Source organism: Apteryx mantelli, chromosome 9 (assembly GCF_036417845.1).
Source record: "Apteryx mantelli isolate bAptMan1 chromosome 9, bAptMan1.hap1, whole genome shotgun sequence".
Classification (NCBI taxonomy): domain Eukaryota; kingdom Metazoa; phylum Chordata; class Aves; order Apterygiformes; family Apterygidae; genus Apteryx; species Apteryx mantelli.
The window spans coordinates 11,832,753-11,849,851 of NC_089986.1; the positions used below are offsets into that span (position 1 = coordinate 11,832,753).

The window sequence follows — 17,099 nt, forward strand, 5'->3', positions numbered from 1 at the left end:
GCTTAGGATATTGTCCACTATATTTTGGCTTCTCTACTGCAGTGTCACAAGTCCAAGGGTGGGAACACATTTTCTGCTGGATTTTACTAATGAACTTTACCTGCCTTGTTTGCTTTTAGGTAGTGGAATTCGACACGCCGTCTGCCCTTCTGGCCAATGAGAACTCACGCTTCTATGCTATGTTTGCTGCTGCGGAGAACAAGGTTGCTGTCAAGGGCTAAAATTCAGGGCAAAGTCACTTTTATTTTGGAGGGCTCCACTCCCTGCCTGTGGCAGGCCAGCTCTTCTTCCTCTTTCTCCTCCAAGCAGATTATTGCCTTTTCATTTTTTAAGTTTTAGCACAATGTGTCAAGCCAGAGAGTTTTTAAAACCCTGTCAGAAGAAGAATTCTTCATGGTTTTATTACTGTATTTATTCCATAATCATAATACTAAATTTTTTGTTATTAAATGCACTCTACAAATGGCTCAGGGAGCCATAGTTATAAATGTATCAGAGGCCTATAATGAAGCTTTATACATGTAGCTATATCTATACATAATTCTGTATATAGCCTATATTTACAGTGGAAATGTAAGCTGTTTATTTTATATTAAAATAAGCACTGTATTAATAACAGTGCATATTCTTTTCTATCATTTTTGTACAGTTTATGGTACCAGAGATCTGGCTTTGTTATCAGACTGTATCAGACACCATTTTGTCTCTTACAGTTGGTCTTTTCCTAGTGCCAGATTTTCTGCGTGTCTGAGTGGAAGTGAAGCTTTGCAATAGTGTCTTTTATTGTCCCATCATTGTCGTCTAGCGCAGAGGAGAAGAGCTCTGTGGTGTAACTCTATTGCATTGTAATTTATCAAAGCTATTTGGAGCATTGCTAATGTTCACCACGGCAGCAGCTGCTGCCTCCCATGATGCTTTCCCAAAGCAGGGTTTTGGTGATCTCTTGAGTGGTTTGGGGAGAGAACCACTTCTGGGTCACATTAAGGCCTCATTTTCTCAGTGTCCTGATACGGTATTTCTTACTGTATCAGCAGGGTTTATTTTCATACAAGAGAACCCAAGCTTTTCCTGCTTCGCTGATCTAACACGCAACCAGAATCTAAATGTTCATGGAATGATCTAACAAATTAATCATAAGGTTCAAATCTATATCCTGTATGCTAGCAGGAAAGCCTTTTCAGAGTTGCTCCAGCTGACTGCCTCCTTTATCTTGAATCTGCTAATGCTGCTCAGAGATTTAGGTTGGCTTTCATTGGCATGGGTGACACTAATCTGTTGTTCTGCTCACTTATACTAAGGTTAAATTACATCAATATTTCCTGTTTCTTTATTGCACACTTGTTAAGGAAACAGTCCCCCACCCCAAGTCTTCTGGAACTTTAAACAGGTTCCTGCTGATCAGGATGTAACACTGGTGTAGGACGTTGTTTTCTTACTGTAAAGAGACCTACCTCAGGTTACTGGGTCCTGTGTAGTACGTTACCATGAATCACTGTACACCATCCCTGTTTTATGGGACCTGTGGCCCAGGTGGGCACGGTTGCTACTATAATAGCTGTGACTTATTGAATGGTCAGCGTTGCATGTCTTTGTCAACTTGGACATTTTGTAGCCTTAGCATGTTTGCAAAATGTCTCGTCGAGGCAAAAATCTGAAAGGTAAATAAAACTATTTTGGGTTTTGTAAATTTTATTGGCTTAAGTGGTTTATTTTGGGCACATAAATCACTTCTCACCTTTCTGAGCCCTGGGGGGCAGTTTTTACAGGCTGGGTTTTTTCCTTGTCTATGTACTTGGACTTAATTTTTTTCTTCAGAGTAGAAGTGTTTCTTTTAAAGTGTGGGGGGTTATTTTTGTGCCCTCTGAGATGAGGGTGGCTTGCAATATGTGTATGTTTAAGTGTTGGGAAGGGCATGGGGTGATAGCTTATAGTGCAAGTACTCAAGCCAAGTAGCAAGAGGGAGGTCAGATGGAATGAAGAAGGTCCTCCTTAGGTCCAGGTTTTTCCACTTTCTTTACCTAGAGCTGTTACTGTTTATATTATGACATGTCTGCAAACTTGCAGTAACAAGTGTAATATTGGAGATCCTGATGGCAACCATTTCTACCTACTGATTCCCCAGGCACATCGAGGTGTTAACAGACCTCGGGCTGTGGCTTGAAGATAGCAGTGCATGAAGCATCACTTGTTTGTAGTTATCTTTTACTCAGCCTTGTCCCAAGGAAGAACTAACTAGCATAAATCTTACCTTGCTTGTGGGCCTGGCACCAAGTTTACTCTGTGTGTCAGGGACCAGCCACTGTTTTTCTCAGTGTTGCTCCATTCAAGGAGCAGAGTGACTGTATGTTGCAGTTAGGAAAGGGACAAGTAATAGTCTACCTGCAAAGAACACCCAGCTAAAGGGCAGTTCTTGTTTGAATAAGAACTTGAGGACAAAAAGATGCTGGAAGGAAGCATGAGGGAGCGGGGGTAACAGGCCAAAGAGGTAGAGTCCTGCTTCTTCCCTAAAGGCTGAGCTTTGAATTTGAGGCTAAAGTCTGAATACCCTAAGCAGAGGGAGAGAACATGAGGTGTCTCTGCCTCAGTCTGAAGTTAAAACAGTTCAGTCATCATTAGCAGCTGTGCCAAGGACAAGACTGTCTTGGGCCCTGCAGAACTGAGCTCACAAACTTCAGTATTTCCCTGGAAAAAGGAAGGGGCTAAAGTACCCATTGCTCAAGTGCTGCTGTGGTTAGAGGGTGGCTTCATTTGCAGCTAACCTGAGCTAATGGAAATCCAGGCAAAAAGGAGCCATCCTGATCTTGTCCTCCTTCTCCTTCCAGGCTGGGAGTTTCTTCCGCTTCCCCGATGCCAGCACTGGCTCTTGCCTGGTCCTGCACTGACCCAGTTCAGAAAGCTAACTGGCAGAAAATTCACCCTCCAAAAGCAGGAATGCTGTACAAAGAAGGGGACAGGAATGCACACCTGGAAGGGAGAAGTGGGGCTGCTCTTTCCAGTAGGTGCTAGCTCTGACACTGGCATAGCTGTGACATGAAACTGTGCTCAGGATTCAGTGCGCCAAATTGCTGCTTCCCAGTTGCACTCTCCCAAAGAAAAGGAATAGTTTTCTTCTGGTTCAGCAAGCTGAAATGGCTCAAGAAGATGTCAAACAAATGCTGGAGATGGAGCAAGCAAACAGTCCCCTGTGGGCAGCATGGATTAGCTCAACCATTTCATTAAACTTTAGCTGCCGCATTGTTGCTTTGGATATAAGGAGAGAGCTTGCCAGAGGAAAATGTTATGTGTGGTGTAATCTCTAACCAACTTTAGCACTTATCTCGCATAGATGGTACAGAAGTATTGTTTCTCCCAAGGTAGCAGTTATTTTTTACTGGTTTTTGTCCTGAATCTTGGGAGTAAGCTGAGGCCTGGCCCAGGGCCTTGTGATTGAAGTGGAAGGAAGAAACATCAATATTTACAATGAGACTGAAATATGTTTATCTTTGAAGCATTCTACAAGGGGTTGATGACGATGGGAACTATCAGGAATTGGATCCTCCTTTAGGATTATAGCATGGTGCCCTGGAGAAGACTTCATCCTGCAAGGGACAGAATGAGACCGTAGGATCGGGCCAGGGCGTTTCCTTAATGAGACCCTACCCAGAATAGCATCATTCTTAGTATATAGCAAAGGACATGGACCAAGACCAACAGATGTGCAGCTTGAGAAAGATGCGGTACTGCTCCTGCCCTTGGGAATTTAGTTGCATCAGTTTTGCTTATTCTGTCCACCTGCAGTGAGTGCAACTGATCCTGATTTGTTATCATAAGCTTAGAAACTCTTTACTTAAAGCGACTGTATTCCTGCTTATCTGATCTATTTGATGAGTGGAAACATTGCACTTGCTTGGGACTTCAATCAGAATGCCAGTAGGATTCTTCTAAAATTACCCAGTGGAGTTAATGCGCATTTAGATCAGTATAATTAAGTCCAAAGTCGTACCCTGAAGTTGTGCTAGCTTGAACATCTGAGGGACTTCACCTTTATCTGTGGTGAAGATCGCACAAGGTCAGGTCCAAAAGGCCTGTGGCTGTGGTCTGCATATTATCCCTGGATGAAACCCAGAGGGAGATCAAGTGGTCTTAGTACATTGCTGGGAACAGAATAACTGGGAAAAGTGCAGTTACTTCAGAAAGTGAATGGGTACAACTGAGATCTAAGGAAGGAGTATTGGGAGGGAAGGAGAAATGGAGAGAATTGGATTTGTAAAAGGAGAATTTGGAGAGAAAAGATGGCAGAACAGAAAGAGTTCTTATTATGTAGAAGGGGATTGAGTGAGGACAACAAATTGCTTCTTGAAGATGCTTCAAAAGAGCCAAGTGAGATGATGCGGGGTGGCTGCAATGCCATCGTCAGCCAAATTAGCCTGAATGTCGCCTTGTACTGAGTCATTTTTTAGTGCAACCGCAGCATGTGTTCTACTATAAGCAATCACACAAAGGTTTTCCTCGTAGTCCCAGCTTCAGGTTGGTTTAGGATAATACTGTTTTGTCCTGGTTTTGCCCTTGGTTCAGCTGGAGTCAGCAGCTGCATTGTGCTGCTGCCACAGTTTCTGCCTCGAGTATGATGATACAGTGGAAACTCAACTGGAAAACGATGCAGCTGCTGCTGTCGCTGGTGTTAGACTTGAGAGGCTTTTTGAATGTACCACTGCAGGTTCATTAAACCCACAACCAGCTAATAATTGTTCCTGTGTCACCCAAAAGATGGGCCTTGGAGACTCACTGTGGGGCTGAGGTAGGCATAGTGTAACCGTGAAAATAACTTGCTGAACAGAAGTGTCGGTGCAGGGTGCAGAGCTTTCCTGTACGCTGTCCTTGGGCTGCGCAGGGTTCAAATCACGCTTGGTTCCAGCAAACCTCCTTCCTTCCAGATTACTGTCTCCTCATGTTACCACACAGAGAAACAAGCAGCCCTATAAAGCTGATATTTTTGTGGTTTCTGTCTTCTTCCGATTTAGGAAGGCAGTTGTGGATGGTGTGTGACTGTTTGCCTTTAAGAGGAGGAGGTTTGGGGAAAAGTACGGTATGTCTGAGATGGGATCTGAGGGCAGGATGAAGCAAGTGTTGGAGACGGGCAGCAATGGGCAGCCAAAGCGGGAGAGGAGTTCAGAAAGGGGCTACAGGAGGTGCTGGGTGGAGGGAGGCTCTTTGCAGCTGGGTGTGAGGCAGGTGTGAAGAGTGTGAGCAGGGGCAGGATGAGCTGGCAGAAGCTGGGGAAGGGGCATTTTGCAGGGAGCAGCTGGACGGAGAAGCCTGGAAGAGGCCCCGGTTGGCGCAAGGGCGGCAGGCGCTAGCGCTGCGGGGAGCCGTGGGGCGGAGGGCTGGGGCTGTTTGGCTTGGAGCTGGGGTGAGGGAAGGCGAAAACGAAGCATTCAGGCTGCGCCCGGAGGAAGCCGGCGAGGGCCAGGCTGAACTGAGCAGGGCATTGTAGCCGTGCCAGGGGCTGGCGCAGGCGCGGGAGCAGCGGGGACCCGTGTGCCCAGCAGGGCCGGGGAACAGAGCAGTGCTTGTGGCAGGAGCCCTGGGCAGGGGGAGAGGGGAGGGCCGGGCAGCGCGCCATGAGTCGGGGCAGGCAAGAGGGCGTGCAGAGAGCTGCGAGTGTGCACGGCTGCATGCCCGGGCTGCCTGGGTGCACAGTGTGAACACGTGTGAGCGCGGCCTGGGTGCCCTGCATGTGGGATGGCACATGCCTGCTTGTGCTGGAGGGGTGCGAGCTGTTTGTGTGTATGTGCGTGTGGTGGAGGAGTGTGCAACCTGCGTGTGCATGCATGTCTGCAGGGCACATGACCTGGGTATATGTGCATGTGCATGGATGTAGTGTATGTGACTGGGTGCAGGGTGTGTGACCTGGGTGTATACGTGTGTTTGTGTGTGTGCCAGGAGGGGGCATGTGCAGGGGGGCTGTATAGATGAGGGTGAGGTGTGCATACAAGGGGGATGCAGGCTCTGCTTTACATGCAGGGTACCAAGCCCCAAGCGTGCACGTAGCAGGGGTGTGTGTATGTGTGGGCACAGGCACGCATGCGTGGGGGATGACCCACTTGTACATGCCTGCAGAAGATGGGAGGGGGTGCGCAAGGTGCACGCCTAGGCATAGGTGTGCTGGCACAAATTGTGCGAGAACCACAGCCGACCACAGGTATGCAGGCACGGGGGAGCGGGGTTGCGGCACGGTGTGTGCGGGCAGCACACCTGGCCGGGGGCGCGCACGCACAGGTGCTGCAGCGCGGGGGCGCGCGCGCAGGGGCGCACGCGCGGCGCGGGGGTGCGCGCCCCCGGTGCGTGCGCAGCAGGCGGGCGGGGCGGCGCGGCGCTGCCCTCCAGCGCCCCCCGCTGGCGCCGCGCCGCGCCGCCTGGCGGCCGTGGCCCGCGGTGGCTGTTCCGGGCCCGGGCCCTGCGCTCCCCTTGGCCGGTGCCGCGCGGGGCCTGCGCGGCCCCTTCCCCCCTCCCCGCCCCGGTCCCTCCGGCCGCCGGGGCCTCCCTCCTCCCCGCCCGCCCATGGATTTCACATAGCAGCAGCAGCGGCCGCCGCCTCCGCCGCCGCCGCTCCATGGCGGCTCCGGCTCCCCGGCCGCCCGGCCTGTGCTGCTGCCGCAAGGGGTCCCCGGCCGGACCGGAGGCGCCGCCGGCCCCGCCGCCGCCGCCTGAGCCGCCGCCGGACGTGGCGTCGGCCTCCAGCTCGCAGCTCTTCAGCCTCCGCCACCTGCACCTGGGGCTGGAGCTGCGACCCGAGGCGCGGGCGCTGGCGGGCTGCCTGGTGCTGGAGCTCTGCGCCCTGCGGCCGCAGCCCCGCGCCCTGGTGCTGGACGTCCACCCGGCCTTGCACGTCCTCTCGGCCGCCTACCGCCGCGCCGCGGCCGGGGAAGCGCCCTGCTCCTTCGCCTTCTCGCCCGCCGAGGCCGCCGCCGCTGCCACCGCCGCCGCCCCGGCCCCGCTGCCCCCGCCGCCCTGCCCGTCGCCGGCGCCGCCGCCTTGCGCGCCGCCCTGCGCCGCCAACCCGCCCTCCACCACCACCTTCCTCTCGGCGCCCTGCATCGCCGCCGGCCCGCTGCCCGCCGCCGCCCCGGGGGAGCCGCCCGCCAGCCCCCCGCCCGCCGCCGACCCGCCGCCGCCGCTGCCCCTCTTCGCCCAGCCGCCGAGCGCCGCCTGCCCGCTCGGCTTCAGGGTGGACCCCTTCACCGACTACGGCTCGTCCCTCACCGTCTCGCTGCCCGCCGCCCTCCAGCCGCACCAGCCCTTCCAGATCATCGTCCGCTACACCACCGCCGACGGCCCCGCCGTGAGTGCCGCGCCTCACCGCGCCGCAGGCAGCGCCCCGCGCCGACATGGCGGGAGCCCGGCCCGCCTCAGGCGAGCGCCGCCGCCGCCCTCCGCGGCCGCCGCCCTCAGGGCTCCCCGCCGCCCTCCGCGGCCGCCGCCCTCAGGGCTCCCCGCGCCCCTCAGGGCTCCCCGCCGCCCTCCGCGGCCGCCGCCCTCAGGGCTCCCCGCCGCCCTCCGCGGCCGCCGCCCTCGGGGGCCGCCGCCGCCTCCCTCAGAGCCGCGGGTTCCCTCGGGGGCCGCCGCCCTCCGCGGGGCTCGGGGCCTGGCGAGGCCCCGGCGGCTCCCCGGGTGCGAGGGCCGCAGCCGGGGGCAGAGGGGGGGCTCGGGCCTGGCCGGGCCCCGCGGAGGGGAAGGGGGCCGCGGCGCGGCGCGGGTGTGGGGGGCGAAGCAGGCCGCGGTGCCCTTGCGTGTCACCCGCCAGCGTTGGCTGGTTTTCGCGGCGTGCTGCGATACGCCGTCCGGGAAGCACCTTGGCTCCGCGGCAAAGGCCGCACTAAATATTTCGCTGTTGGGTTTCTCCTTATACGCCCCCCGTCCCCTCTGCTCCCCTCTGTGCCCTCCTCGCTTGACAGCCAGGCTTGTGCTTGTAAAGCAACATCTGTCCCCTTCCCGCTGCTGCCGCCGTGCTCGCTCCGCGGGGCCCGTCTGTCGTCTGCGACCTCTCTGCTCGCTGAGCGAGGAAGTGCAGCGCCTCGCAGCCCTGCGTGGTCGGAGCCTCCTTTAGAAGCGATGCTTGGGCCGACTAAGCCACTCGCCCTTCTTTCTCTGTCCCCGGGGCCCTCCAGACCATTTGTCGCTGATCAGGACGGTCGTGTCAAAGTTTCCTGTCCTTTAAGCGCGTTGTAGTTGTTGGCAAGGAACGTGAAATTTTTAAATCTCCTGCCCCATCTGAATTCTTCAGAACAAGTTACATAATCTGCAAATAAATCAGTTTTCCTGTTTTTTTTTGCCAGATGATTACAAAATCAGGCCTTATGCACCTCGGTTTACATTCTAACGAGTAACAGTCAGAAGCTTTTAGAAGAGCAGAGGGAGGTTCCATTTATTTCTACAAGTTATCCATGGAAAAAAGATGAGAAGAGGCCCAAAACACCCATCTAGACGTGGCCCTGGGAGGTGCTTACTTGTCTCTGTTGATTAGCCTTTTTCAGTAGTGACATATTTTATAAATTCTGTTGCTTACTTTAAATCCCTGATACTTAGAAACACTTTACTCCTGATCTTTTTAGATACTGTCTGGTGGATCTTGAGTTTTTAAGAGGTTATGACAGCAAAAATATAAAAGTAAGCACTGGAATGTCAGCTCTTTTTGTTGCTGTATGGTCTGTTCTGGTTGGGAATTAAACTAAAATGAGCTGGTTGTGTGGTTCGTGAATCTCTTTCAGGAAACATCATTCCTTTTGCAGACTTTTGCAGCTTTGATAGCTCTATCTTACCTAATGAAATTGACTGTCAGCCCGCTGGTTTGGTATTACCATTGCATTGGTCCAAACCAGCAAACGTGTATTTTGCTTAAGGAGGGCAAGAACTGAACATTTCAGTATCATGTCGAGTAACCAAATAGCCTGTATATACTAGGCCATGAATTTATGAAAAGAAAAGGCTGCTGAATAGAATGAGTTTGCCAGATCTTTTTCTGTCTAACTTTAATATTATGTTGAAATCCACAAAAGTAATTTAATCTTCAGAATTATCTGGACAGTTTTAATACATTGGCTCAGTTGGAATAGTGATTCCACAGGCAATTTTTTATTGATAAACATTTCCTTTTGTTATAAATACGTTGACCTTTAAAATGCTGGTCCTTCCTTAAAAAAGGAAAAATGTGATGAAATTCTGGCACCTTTATAATTATAACCTACTGAGGATATTGTTTCTTTTTACCTCTGTAGAACTCCTTGTCTTATTGTTTTCTTGTACAGTGCTTTGCTGTAGTTTCTCTGCACTGAAGAGAAATATTGGAGCTGTCTTTCAGGGACCACAGTGCACTCAGAAGGTTCTGTTCTTTATTCTTGCACAATTTTCTGGAGAAGCCTGCTTGTTTTGCCATCTCAGTGTTTTGTTTATGGTGGAAGGCTTTAAAGTTGGATGTAGCTGTGCACTGTAGAATCATTCTTGGTCTGGCTGAGCTGAACCTCCTGCAGTACCTAATACTGTACTGCCCTCCTCTTGAACGGGTTGTTTTATTTTAGACTGGCCTGTGTTTTCTCCTGGGTTTTGCCAGCTCTATTGACGATTGTCCTGCTGTTTGTATCGAGAAATGATCTCAGATGTAACTGAAGCCTGATCTGAGACTTTGCTTTAGAAAAGCAAAGATCTGAAAACCACTGGAAGTGCAGAGCACTGATGTGGCGTTCATTTAGTCTCACCTTGCTTCAATATGCTGTCTCCTTGACCCTGGACACAATCCAGTGTGAAGGTTACGTATTTGAGGATGCTGGGAGCAGAGCATTTTTTCCATTCCCACTGTTGTTTGTCTTGCTTCCCCTGGATCAAATGTGAGCTAGCTATTCTTCATCCTGTCTTTCAAAGTCTTTATTGTACCTTTAATGGCACGTACTGCTTCAGTTGAAATGAAGCTACAAGGACTAGTGTCAAAAGATTATTGATGATTACAAAGTCAGGGGCATGCACTGCCCTTTTCAAGTGATACTGAAAAGGAGAGGCAGGCATGCTCGCTGACATAAATTGGGCCACGTTTTCTAGCTTGCACATGTTATTGTAGATACTGGCAAAATATTTGTTCTTGAGTAGCACCTGTTCTAGCCCTTAATGTTTCTTTGAGCACTTTGAGCTATCTTTTTGGTTCCAAAGCTTTTTGGTGCTATGGTAGTGCTATTTGTCATTGCTGTTTTTTCAGCCTAGTGTTGCCCTTCAATAGGTATGAGTAACCCACGTGTGTGTAAGGGTGGACTGGTTTATATTCACACCTAGGATATTTCCTCACAGACTTTTTTCTCTGTGCAAGTGAAGCAACTTTGGAGTGTCAGACCTCTCTCCTACAAGTTCTATCTTCTTGGGCCTTTCTCTGAATATGATCTTTTTATGTCAGGGTTTGTTTTCTTTGGGACCCTTAGCATACTTGTGGGACCTATAAAACAGTAAATTAATGTCCAGTAAAGACGTTACTGGCAGCAAGATCACTAGAGCGCATAGTAGTCTGTTTAAAATTGGAACCCTGTTGCCTTGATAAACTTGGTTTGAGCCATGTGGATATGTTACTGGACTGCCCATTATTTCTCATGTAGAGGAAGGAGCCAAGATCTTTGGTGTTTGATGGACACTGAGAGACAGCTGAGAGATTAAATCTGCCTTTCACAGAGCATTCCAGCTCCCTATGCTGTTAGGAAACCACATGCTCTGTACATCACCTTTTCACTTCAGAAGACTGTCTTAAACATTGTGTATATCTCACGGTGTGGGCTGAAGGCACACGCTGATCAGGTGTGTCAGTGAGAGTAGCCCAGCTCCTCCTTCCTCTCCCCTGCCTCTTACTTCTCAGTACTGCAGATATTCTTTCATAAGATTTTTTTCCTTACCCAGAGAGAAAAATCTGTATGTCTCTCTTCTCCCACTGTGTCGTGCCTCTGATTTGGCAGTGGATTTATTAACACCAGTGCTATTTTCTTTCCATGACAACCTTAAATGCAAACCCTGGCCTGTTCTGGGATGAAAAGTGATAGCATTTCCTCATCTTTATGATTTAGCAAGAAGGACAGTCCTTTCTGCAGGGCTGGAAGCTTCCCTGTTGTTCCATTAGAGTTGTCCTGATTCCTCAGTCCTCCCAGAATGACTTGCTCTCTAGGTTTGCCTTTTTTGTCACATCCTCTGCATCTCACATGTTTAGTTTACTTTGTAATCAGGTGGAATGGTCTGTTGTTTTTCACTGGAGTAGAAGCTGTGGCATTGCCTCTCTTCTGAGGAGCTTGATTCATAATACACGGGTAGTAACAAGGAGAGATTTTAAAATTGAAAGGAGCTCAGCCAGTTGCCTTTGGCATTTGTCAGATTTGCATAAAAGGTTATAATCTAAGTCAATAAAAAGTGATGTTCTAGGTTGGTGCATTATAAATTGTGTGCTGCTTTGCAGTTCCTGGGCAGGGGGAAACCTGGACTGTCCAAAGCCACCTTTTTTTCAGTAGAGGGACTAAGAGGCAGTTGTTACCTAGCTGTTCTCATGGGGTATTTTAACATTTGAAACATCTGCTCTTCTGTATATGTGAAAAACTATATGAAAATGACAAACATTATGATGTGTTCCTAAGGGGGACACAGGAGGGATCTGGATTTGGAGTAGATGATATGACCTCAGGTACTGCTTTACCCCCCTGAGCAATTCCTGCTAGCTGTACTCCTTTCGGAGACACTGCTTCTACTCATTTTCCCCAGTCCATAGTCCTGCCTCTGTCCGGCAGCATAGCCTGGTCTATTTATATTGCAGGTTTATTTATATTGTTTCAGGATAACTTTCATCGTTGTTCCAAGTGCATCTGGAAAGAGAGACTGAGGCTTGCTATATAGCAGAAGACATTAGGAAACGGGGAAAAAATACTTCATCCTCTGCAAAGCTTTTTTCCTCTTGGCCCGGGGGACTGAGACTGGTGCTTCGTTTAACTTCAACCAAATGTCAAATAAAGGGTGACTGGTTGAAAAGAAATTGTCCCTAATTTATGGAGTTTCTTGTAAACAAGAATCAACTTCTCAGTTCCCTTTTGCTTCCTGCTTATGTTTTCTTCCTGCGCTGCTCAGAGAGAACTTCCCCTTTATCTCTCTGCTTTAAAGACAGCGTCTGTCAATCCTTTTTCCTTCCTGCTTTAGTGTTGCAACTTAGTTCTAGTGACATCTTATCTCTGTTTTCTTTGTTAGCCTTTTCTGTCTCTCAAAAAGCAAAGGAAACAGAACCTTTTGAAGGTGAGTGTTCAGCAAAGCCAACAAAACAAATTGTAAATGGTGATGTGAGCACAAAACGGCTGATCAGAGGAGTGTTTCTAAAAGTTGGCAAGGGGGCAGATCGTTAACCTCGTATTTTCAGAGCTTCCTTCCTGGATCCTCAGCTTTCATGGTGTAAGTGAGGCATAATGTCTGGCCTGCAGGATTGAAACAGAAGGAGTTATCTTGAAACAAATTCCAAGTAGAGAATGTTGCTCTGAGATTATTTTTACTTTTAGATAAAGTTTTTAAATTTTGTTGGTGCCTCTCACCCCAAAGAAAACACTTTCCAGTGGAAGTGTACACAGAAATTGCATTTTATGTGAATATGTGTTCTGGGCGGAAGCTTTTAGTTTCAAACAGGTGATTTTAATGAGGCATTTGTCCCCAAATGGCCTGTGGAATAGCCAACTCCAGCTCCACAATGTCATATCATAGAGAAGATGCTCATTGCCATGAAATGTGGGTATCTGTGGAGTGGAAGGTGGTAGCTATGCAGGGCAACTCAGCTATGATGTAGGGATTTGGCCAGTGACACGCTGAAATACAGCACGTGGGTTTGAATAGTCTCATAGTCCTAGCTCTCACGTGTAAGTGAGGCAAGGTACGTCAGGAGAAGGGATGCTTTAAACAGGCCCGTTTCTGGTCTGCAGGGTTGAACCGAAGGGGTAATTTTAAAACAAATTCCAAGCTGAGAATGATGCTCTGAGATTAATTTTGCTTTTAGATAAATGTTTTAAATTATGTTGGTGCCTCTCACTCCTAAAAAGCCATTTCCAAGTGGAAGTGTGAGTCTCTATATGAAGAACTGAAAGCTGCTGAAAGTAGATTTCCTTTCCATACCTTTTACTGATCCCCAGGGTTTCTGCTGAAACAGATGATTTGGGAGGGGACCACAGTGGCATCTGAGAAGAAGGGTCTAAAGGCAAGGGAAGAAGATAAAGCAGAATAACCTCGTAGGATAGAGGAAGAGAGAGAAGCCTCTGACTTTTAGAACAGCAGAGGTTAACTGGGGATAGTAGGAGACAGAACTGTAATATGCCATTAAACCAGAAGCAGAGATAATATCCAGGCTTCTCTTTCTAAGTATTTCATTGCTTTCTCTTGCGAATCAGAACTGAACTAGTGTCTGTGCTAACTGCTGTTCCTTAAATTCAGATTTATTGGCTACTTTGATCTGAGAATTTAGCAGACTCAAAAGCTTTATTCTTTGTGCTTGACTGTTCCTAAGACTTCTAGTGGTTCCAACTTTATGGGAAGTTTCATAATAGTTGATATTTTCCATAAAAGTTCAGCTCCAGAGTTGTAGGATTACAAGAAAAATCCTTCTTTAAAATTGTTCCTACACTTCAAAGTTGGGGGCAGGGAGCAAGTGAAAGCACAAATACTACATATGAAATAGAAAAACACAAAAGGCAAATAACTGCACTTTTTCATATTATTCTTAATCTCTTCTAATGGTTTGCTGAGGGCCCAACTGATTATTTATTTGCTGTTTGATACTGAAAATAAAGACATGCTCAGTTTTTTTTTTTTTTTTTTTGTGACCACCCAGAATCTCCTTATCTGTTCTGTAGAAAGAGGCCTCCAGTGTCACTGACCAGATGTTTCTTACATATGCTGCCTCTTTTGCCTAGTGTCAAAATGTTTGGTGCTTCAGCCAGAAGGGCACTGTCAGGGTCAGAGATAATGTTGTGTACACTGTTCAGCCTGCACTACCTGACCCCTACTACTGCTCTTCGTGTTGAATAATAACATGAAGGTATTCAGGGTACTCCTTCGGAGAAGAAAGGTGCATGGATGTTTGTTAGGGACTTGTTATTAATCAAGCAAATCAATATAACAGAAATAGTGAGGCCAGGCCTGAAAGATGTTATGTTGTGCAGTACCACTGAGTGTTCAGACAGTGAAAAACTACTCTGAGCAGTCATGGTGAATACACAGGAGTAGGAAGGTGGCTTCTTAGAAATGGAAGTGTGCCCTGTGCTAGGTATGCATCTGGGGAACTAATGGTTAGCTAAACAGTTGGGGAGTCTGTCCTCCCTAGCAATCCTCTTGATTTCAGTTTTTTTTTTTTTTTTTTTGACAGTTCATCCTTTCCACCTTTTCATTTTGTGCCTTTCCCTCACCTCTTCTTCATACAATGTTCCAACAGATTTGGTGGCTGGATCCAGAACTGACGTATGGCAATGCCAAGCCATTTGTCTTCACGCAGGGCCACTCAGTGTGTAACCGGTCTTTCTTCCCTTGCTTTGACACACCAGCAGTGAAATGTACCTATTCAGCTACTGTTAAGGTAAGTGACTGAATTGATATAAATGGTTAATTGGGCCCTTTGCTGGACTTATTTTGTGAAAGCATAGTTATGTTTTGTATATATATATATTATAGAAAATATTGTATTAGTTATGATATATAGTGATTAAAAATATGGGATTTTTAGATCCCATAGTCTGGTTCTCCAAACAAAACCACAGTAGTGTTACGAAAGCGACTGTGTTGCCTATCGCACTTGAGTCTTGCATTCTCAGAACTCCACACTGGAAGAATAACCCTCAAATGGATAATATGAAAGAGAGAATTTGGTTGGCTACTTCCAGTAGTGTTTTTTGCTGACAATACTCAAATTTTAAACAATTGTTTAAATTATGTATTTAAACAGTTCTTGAAAGGATAAAACACATTTTTATGAAAGCAGCATCAAATAATATTGCATTTTGGGTAGATGAAATCATTTGATATGAGTGCCCATACAACTAAGCAGTAATATGTTTGGCTGGTACATTTTCACTGGGGATAGATTGTGGTACAAAAAATACAGAAGTCTTCCGTTTTACGTTATCTAAGTGATCGTTTTTTCATCCATTCCTAAAAGGATGTACATAAAAAAAGAGATCTATGGTATAGTTCCTCAGCTGTGATCATCTGGTGAGTTGGTGTGTATGATGTTGGTTTTTCAGGCTCCAGCAGGCATCCAGGTATTGATGAGTGCCACTCAAAGTAGCTACTTAGAAGAGGAAGGTGTATACCAGTTTTACATGGAATATCCAGTTCCTGCCTACCTAGTGGCCCTGGTGGCAGGAGATCTTATACATGCAGACATAGGTCCAAGGTAAGATTTGCAGCCAGTTGATTCTGCTTTTTGGGTCCCTGTGGGGTTCTGTGAGGCTATTTGGGGTAAATTCTTTGAGTCATTGATAAGGGAATAGTTGGGACCAAGAGCTGTGACCCTTCAGAGAGCTTGAGCTTTATTTGGATGTAAAGAATTTTACAACATTGCACTGTAAGGTGACAGAGATTACTCTTTCATAGATATTTCTTATTGCCCCCCCCCAGTCAATATAGCTACTTGCCTTATTGCCTTCAGGCAATTCAAATGATCTTTGAATCAATGATCATCTTTTGCCATGTATCCCCAGAGCGTTAGCCTAAAGAAGGCCTGACTGAGGTGAGACCTCTTAGCAATATTGTCATCCATAGAAGTTTGGTAAGAAGACAGGCTATTCTGTATGAGAGAGAATTTGGTTCATGGAAGTATCACGTGATGTTTTCTGTTTTCTGACAGGAGCAGAGTGTGGGCAGAGCCTTGCCTGCTGCCAACAGCCATCAGCAAGCTTTCTGGCATGGTAGAGCGCTGGTTGAGCGCTGCAGAGAGTCTCTATGGCCCATATATATGGGGAAGGTGAGTTTAACAAGTCTCCCAGGAATGTGTAATGGGAACAAAATAAAGCAATCTAAGAAATGATAGTGCTTCTGCCCTACGTTGGCAATAGCAGGAAAATCAGCCTCTCATTGGTGACACTGTAGCAGTCAGAAACAAACTCTGGAGTTTTGGCTCTCCGTTTGGCAGAGGGGAGCATGGAAGCAGCGTGGTGGCCTGCTGGGTATGGTGGGCAGAAATTGGAGGTTTCTAAACACTGCATCTTTCCTGAGGAGGGAAGTGTGGTGTTTTTTTTTTTTTAAACTATAGTGTTTTGTGATGTAGATCCAACACTGGGCTGAACATGATTTAAAGGGTATAGTGGCTTTATTTATTTATTTTTAGCTTTGATCCTTCCATTTGATACTTGACATGTGATATGAAGTATCCCTGAGGATGCTGAAAACTTGACTCAATACAGATTCATTGACAGTCTTAATACCTAAAAATGATGTTCATAGGTTCTGAAGTTAAGCCTGACTGTGATTTGATAACCTTAAAAGAGCGTGTTTTTGAGAGAATTTTTTCAATCTTTGGATGGGAGAAAATGTTTATAAAGGCTTCCTATATTTCTTTCCTAAGGGTGAGCAGGAAAAAAGTGTGTGTGGCGGGGTTTTTTTTTGTTGGCTTTTTTAACCCCAAAAAACAAAAACAAAACCCACAAAATGTTGTCTGAAATAGTCTGAGAATAAGGCACAGCATGCCAGTGCCTATCACTGGTGGAGAAATTTAGAAAATGAAGTGAACAGGATTGTTATATTCCGAACCAGGTGGACTAGAATCATTGTGGTGACCCTACGGGCCCACCAGATCTGTTCAACCACTCTATAGCTGCCCAGCTTCTTTTTTTGCTGGGAGCCTCTGGGGATGGGCAAGGATCTGTGTATGTATATGGGCAGTGCATGTAGAGTAAACGTGGTGGTTCTGGCTATTAGACATACAAATTGTGATCAGTTTGCATACATGAAGGCAGCCTGATGCTTTTGGTAACTGTTGGACCTGCTGCACATGAAGAGAATGTCTAGTCTTATGTCCAAAGCTGTGCAGCTCCTTGGTCAACAAAATAAAGTCTGTGATCCCCTGATCAGAGGAATTAGGCACCACTGGC

General features: G+C 47.5%; 1 protein-coding gene across 1 annotated transcript in view; it reads left to right on the top strand.

Moving 5' to 3' along the window:
• ABCC5 (ATP binding cassette subfamily C member 5) overlaps positions 1-17,099 on the top strand; it is a 77,773-nt gene that overhangs the window by 48,528 nt on the left and 12,146 nt on the right. The window contains exons 30-33 of the mRNA XM_067301713.1: positions 120-203; positions 14,447-14,587; positions 15,252-15,403; positions 15,857-15,973. Of these exons, the coding sequence (XP_067157814.1) occupies positions 120-203; positions 14,447-14,587; positions 15,252-15,403; positions 15,857-15,973 (494 nt within the window). The remainder of the gene's footprint in view (positions 1-119; positions 204-14,446; positions 14,588-15,251; positions 15,404-15,856; positions 15,974-17,099) is intronic.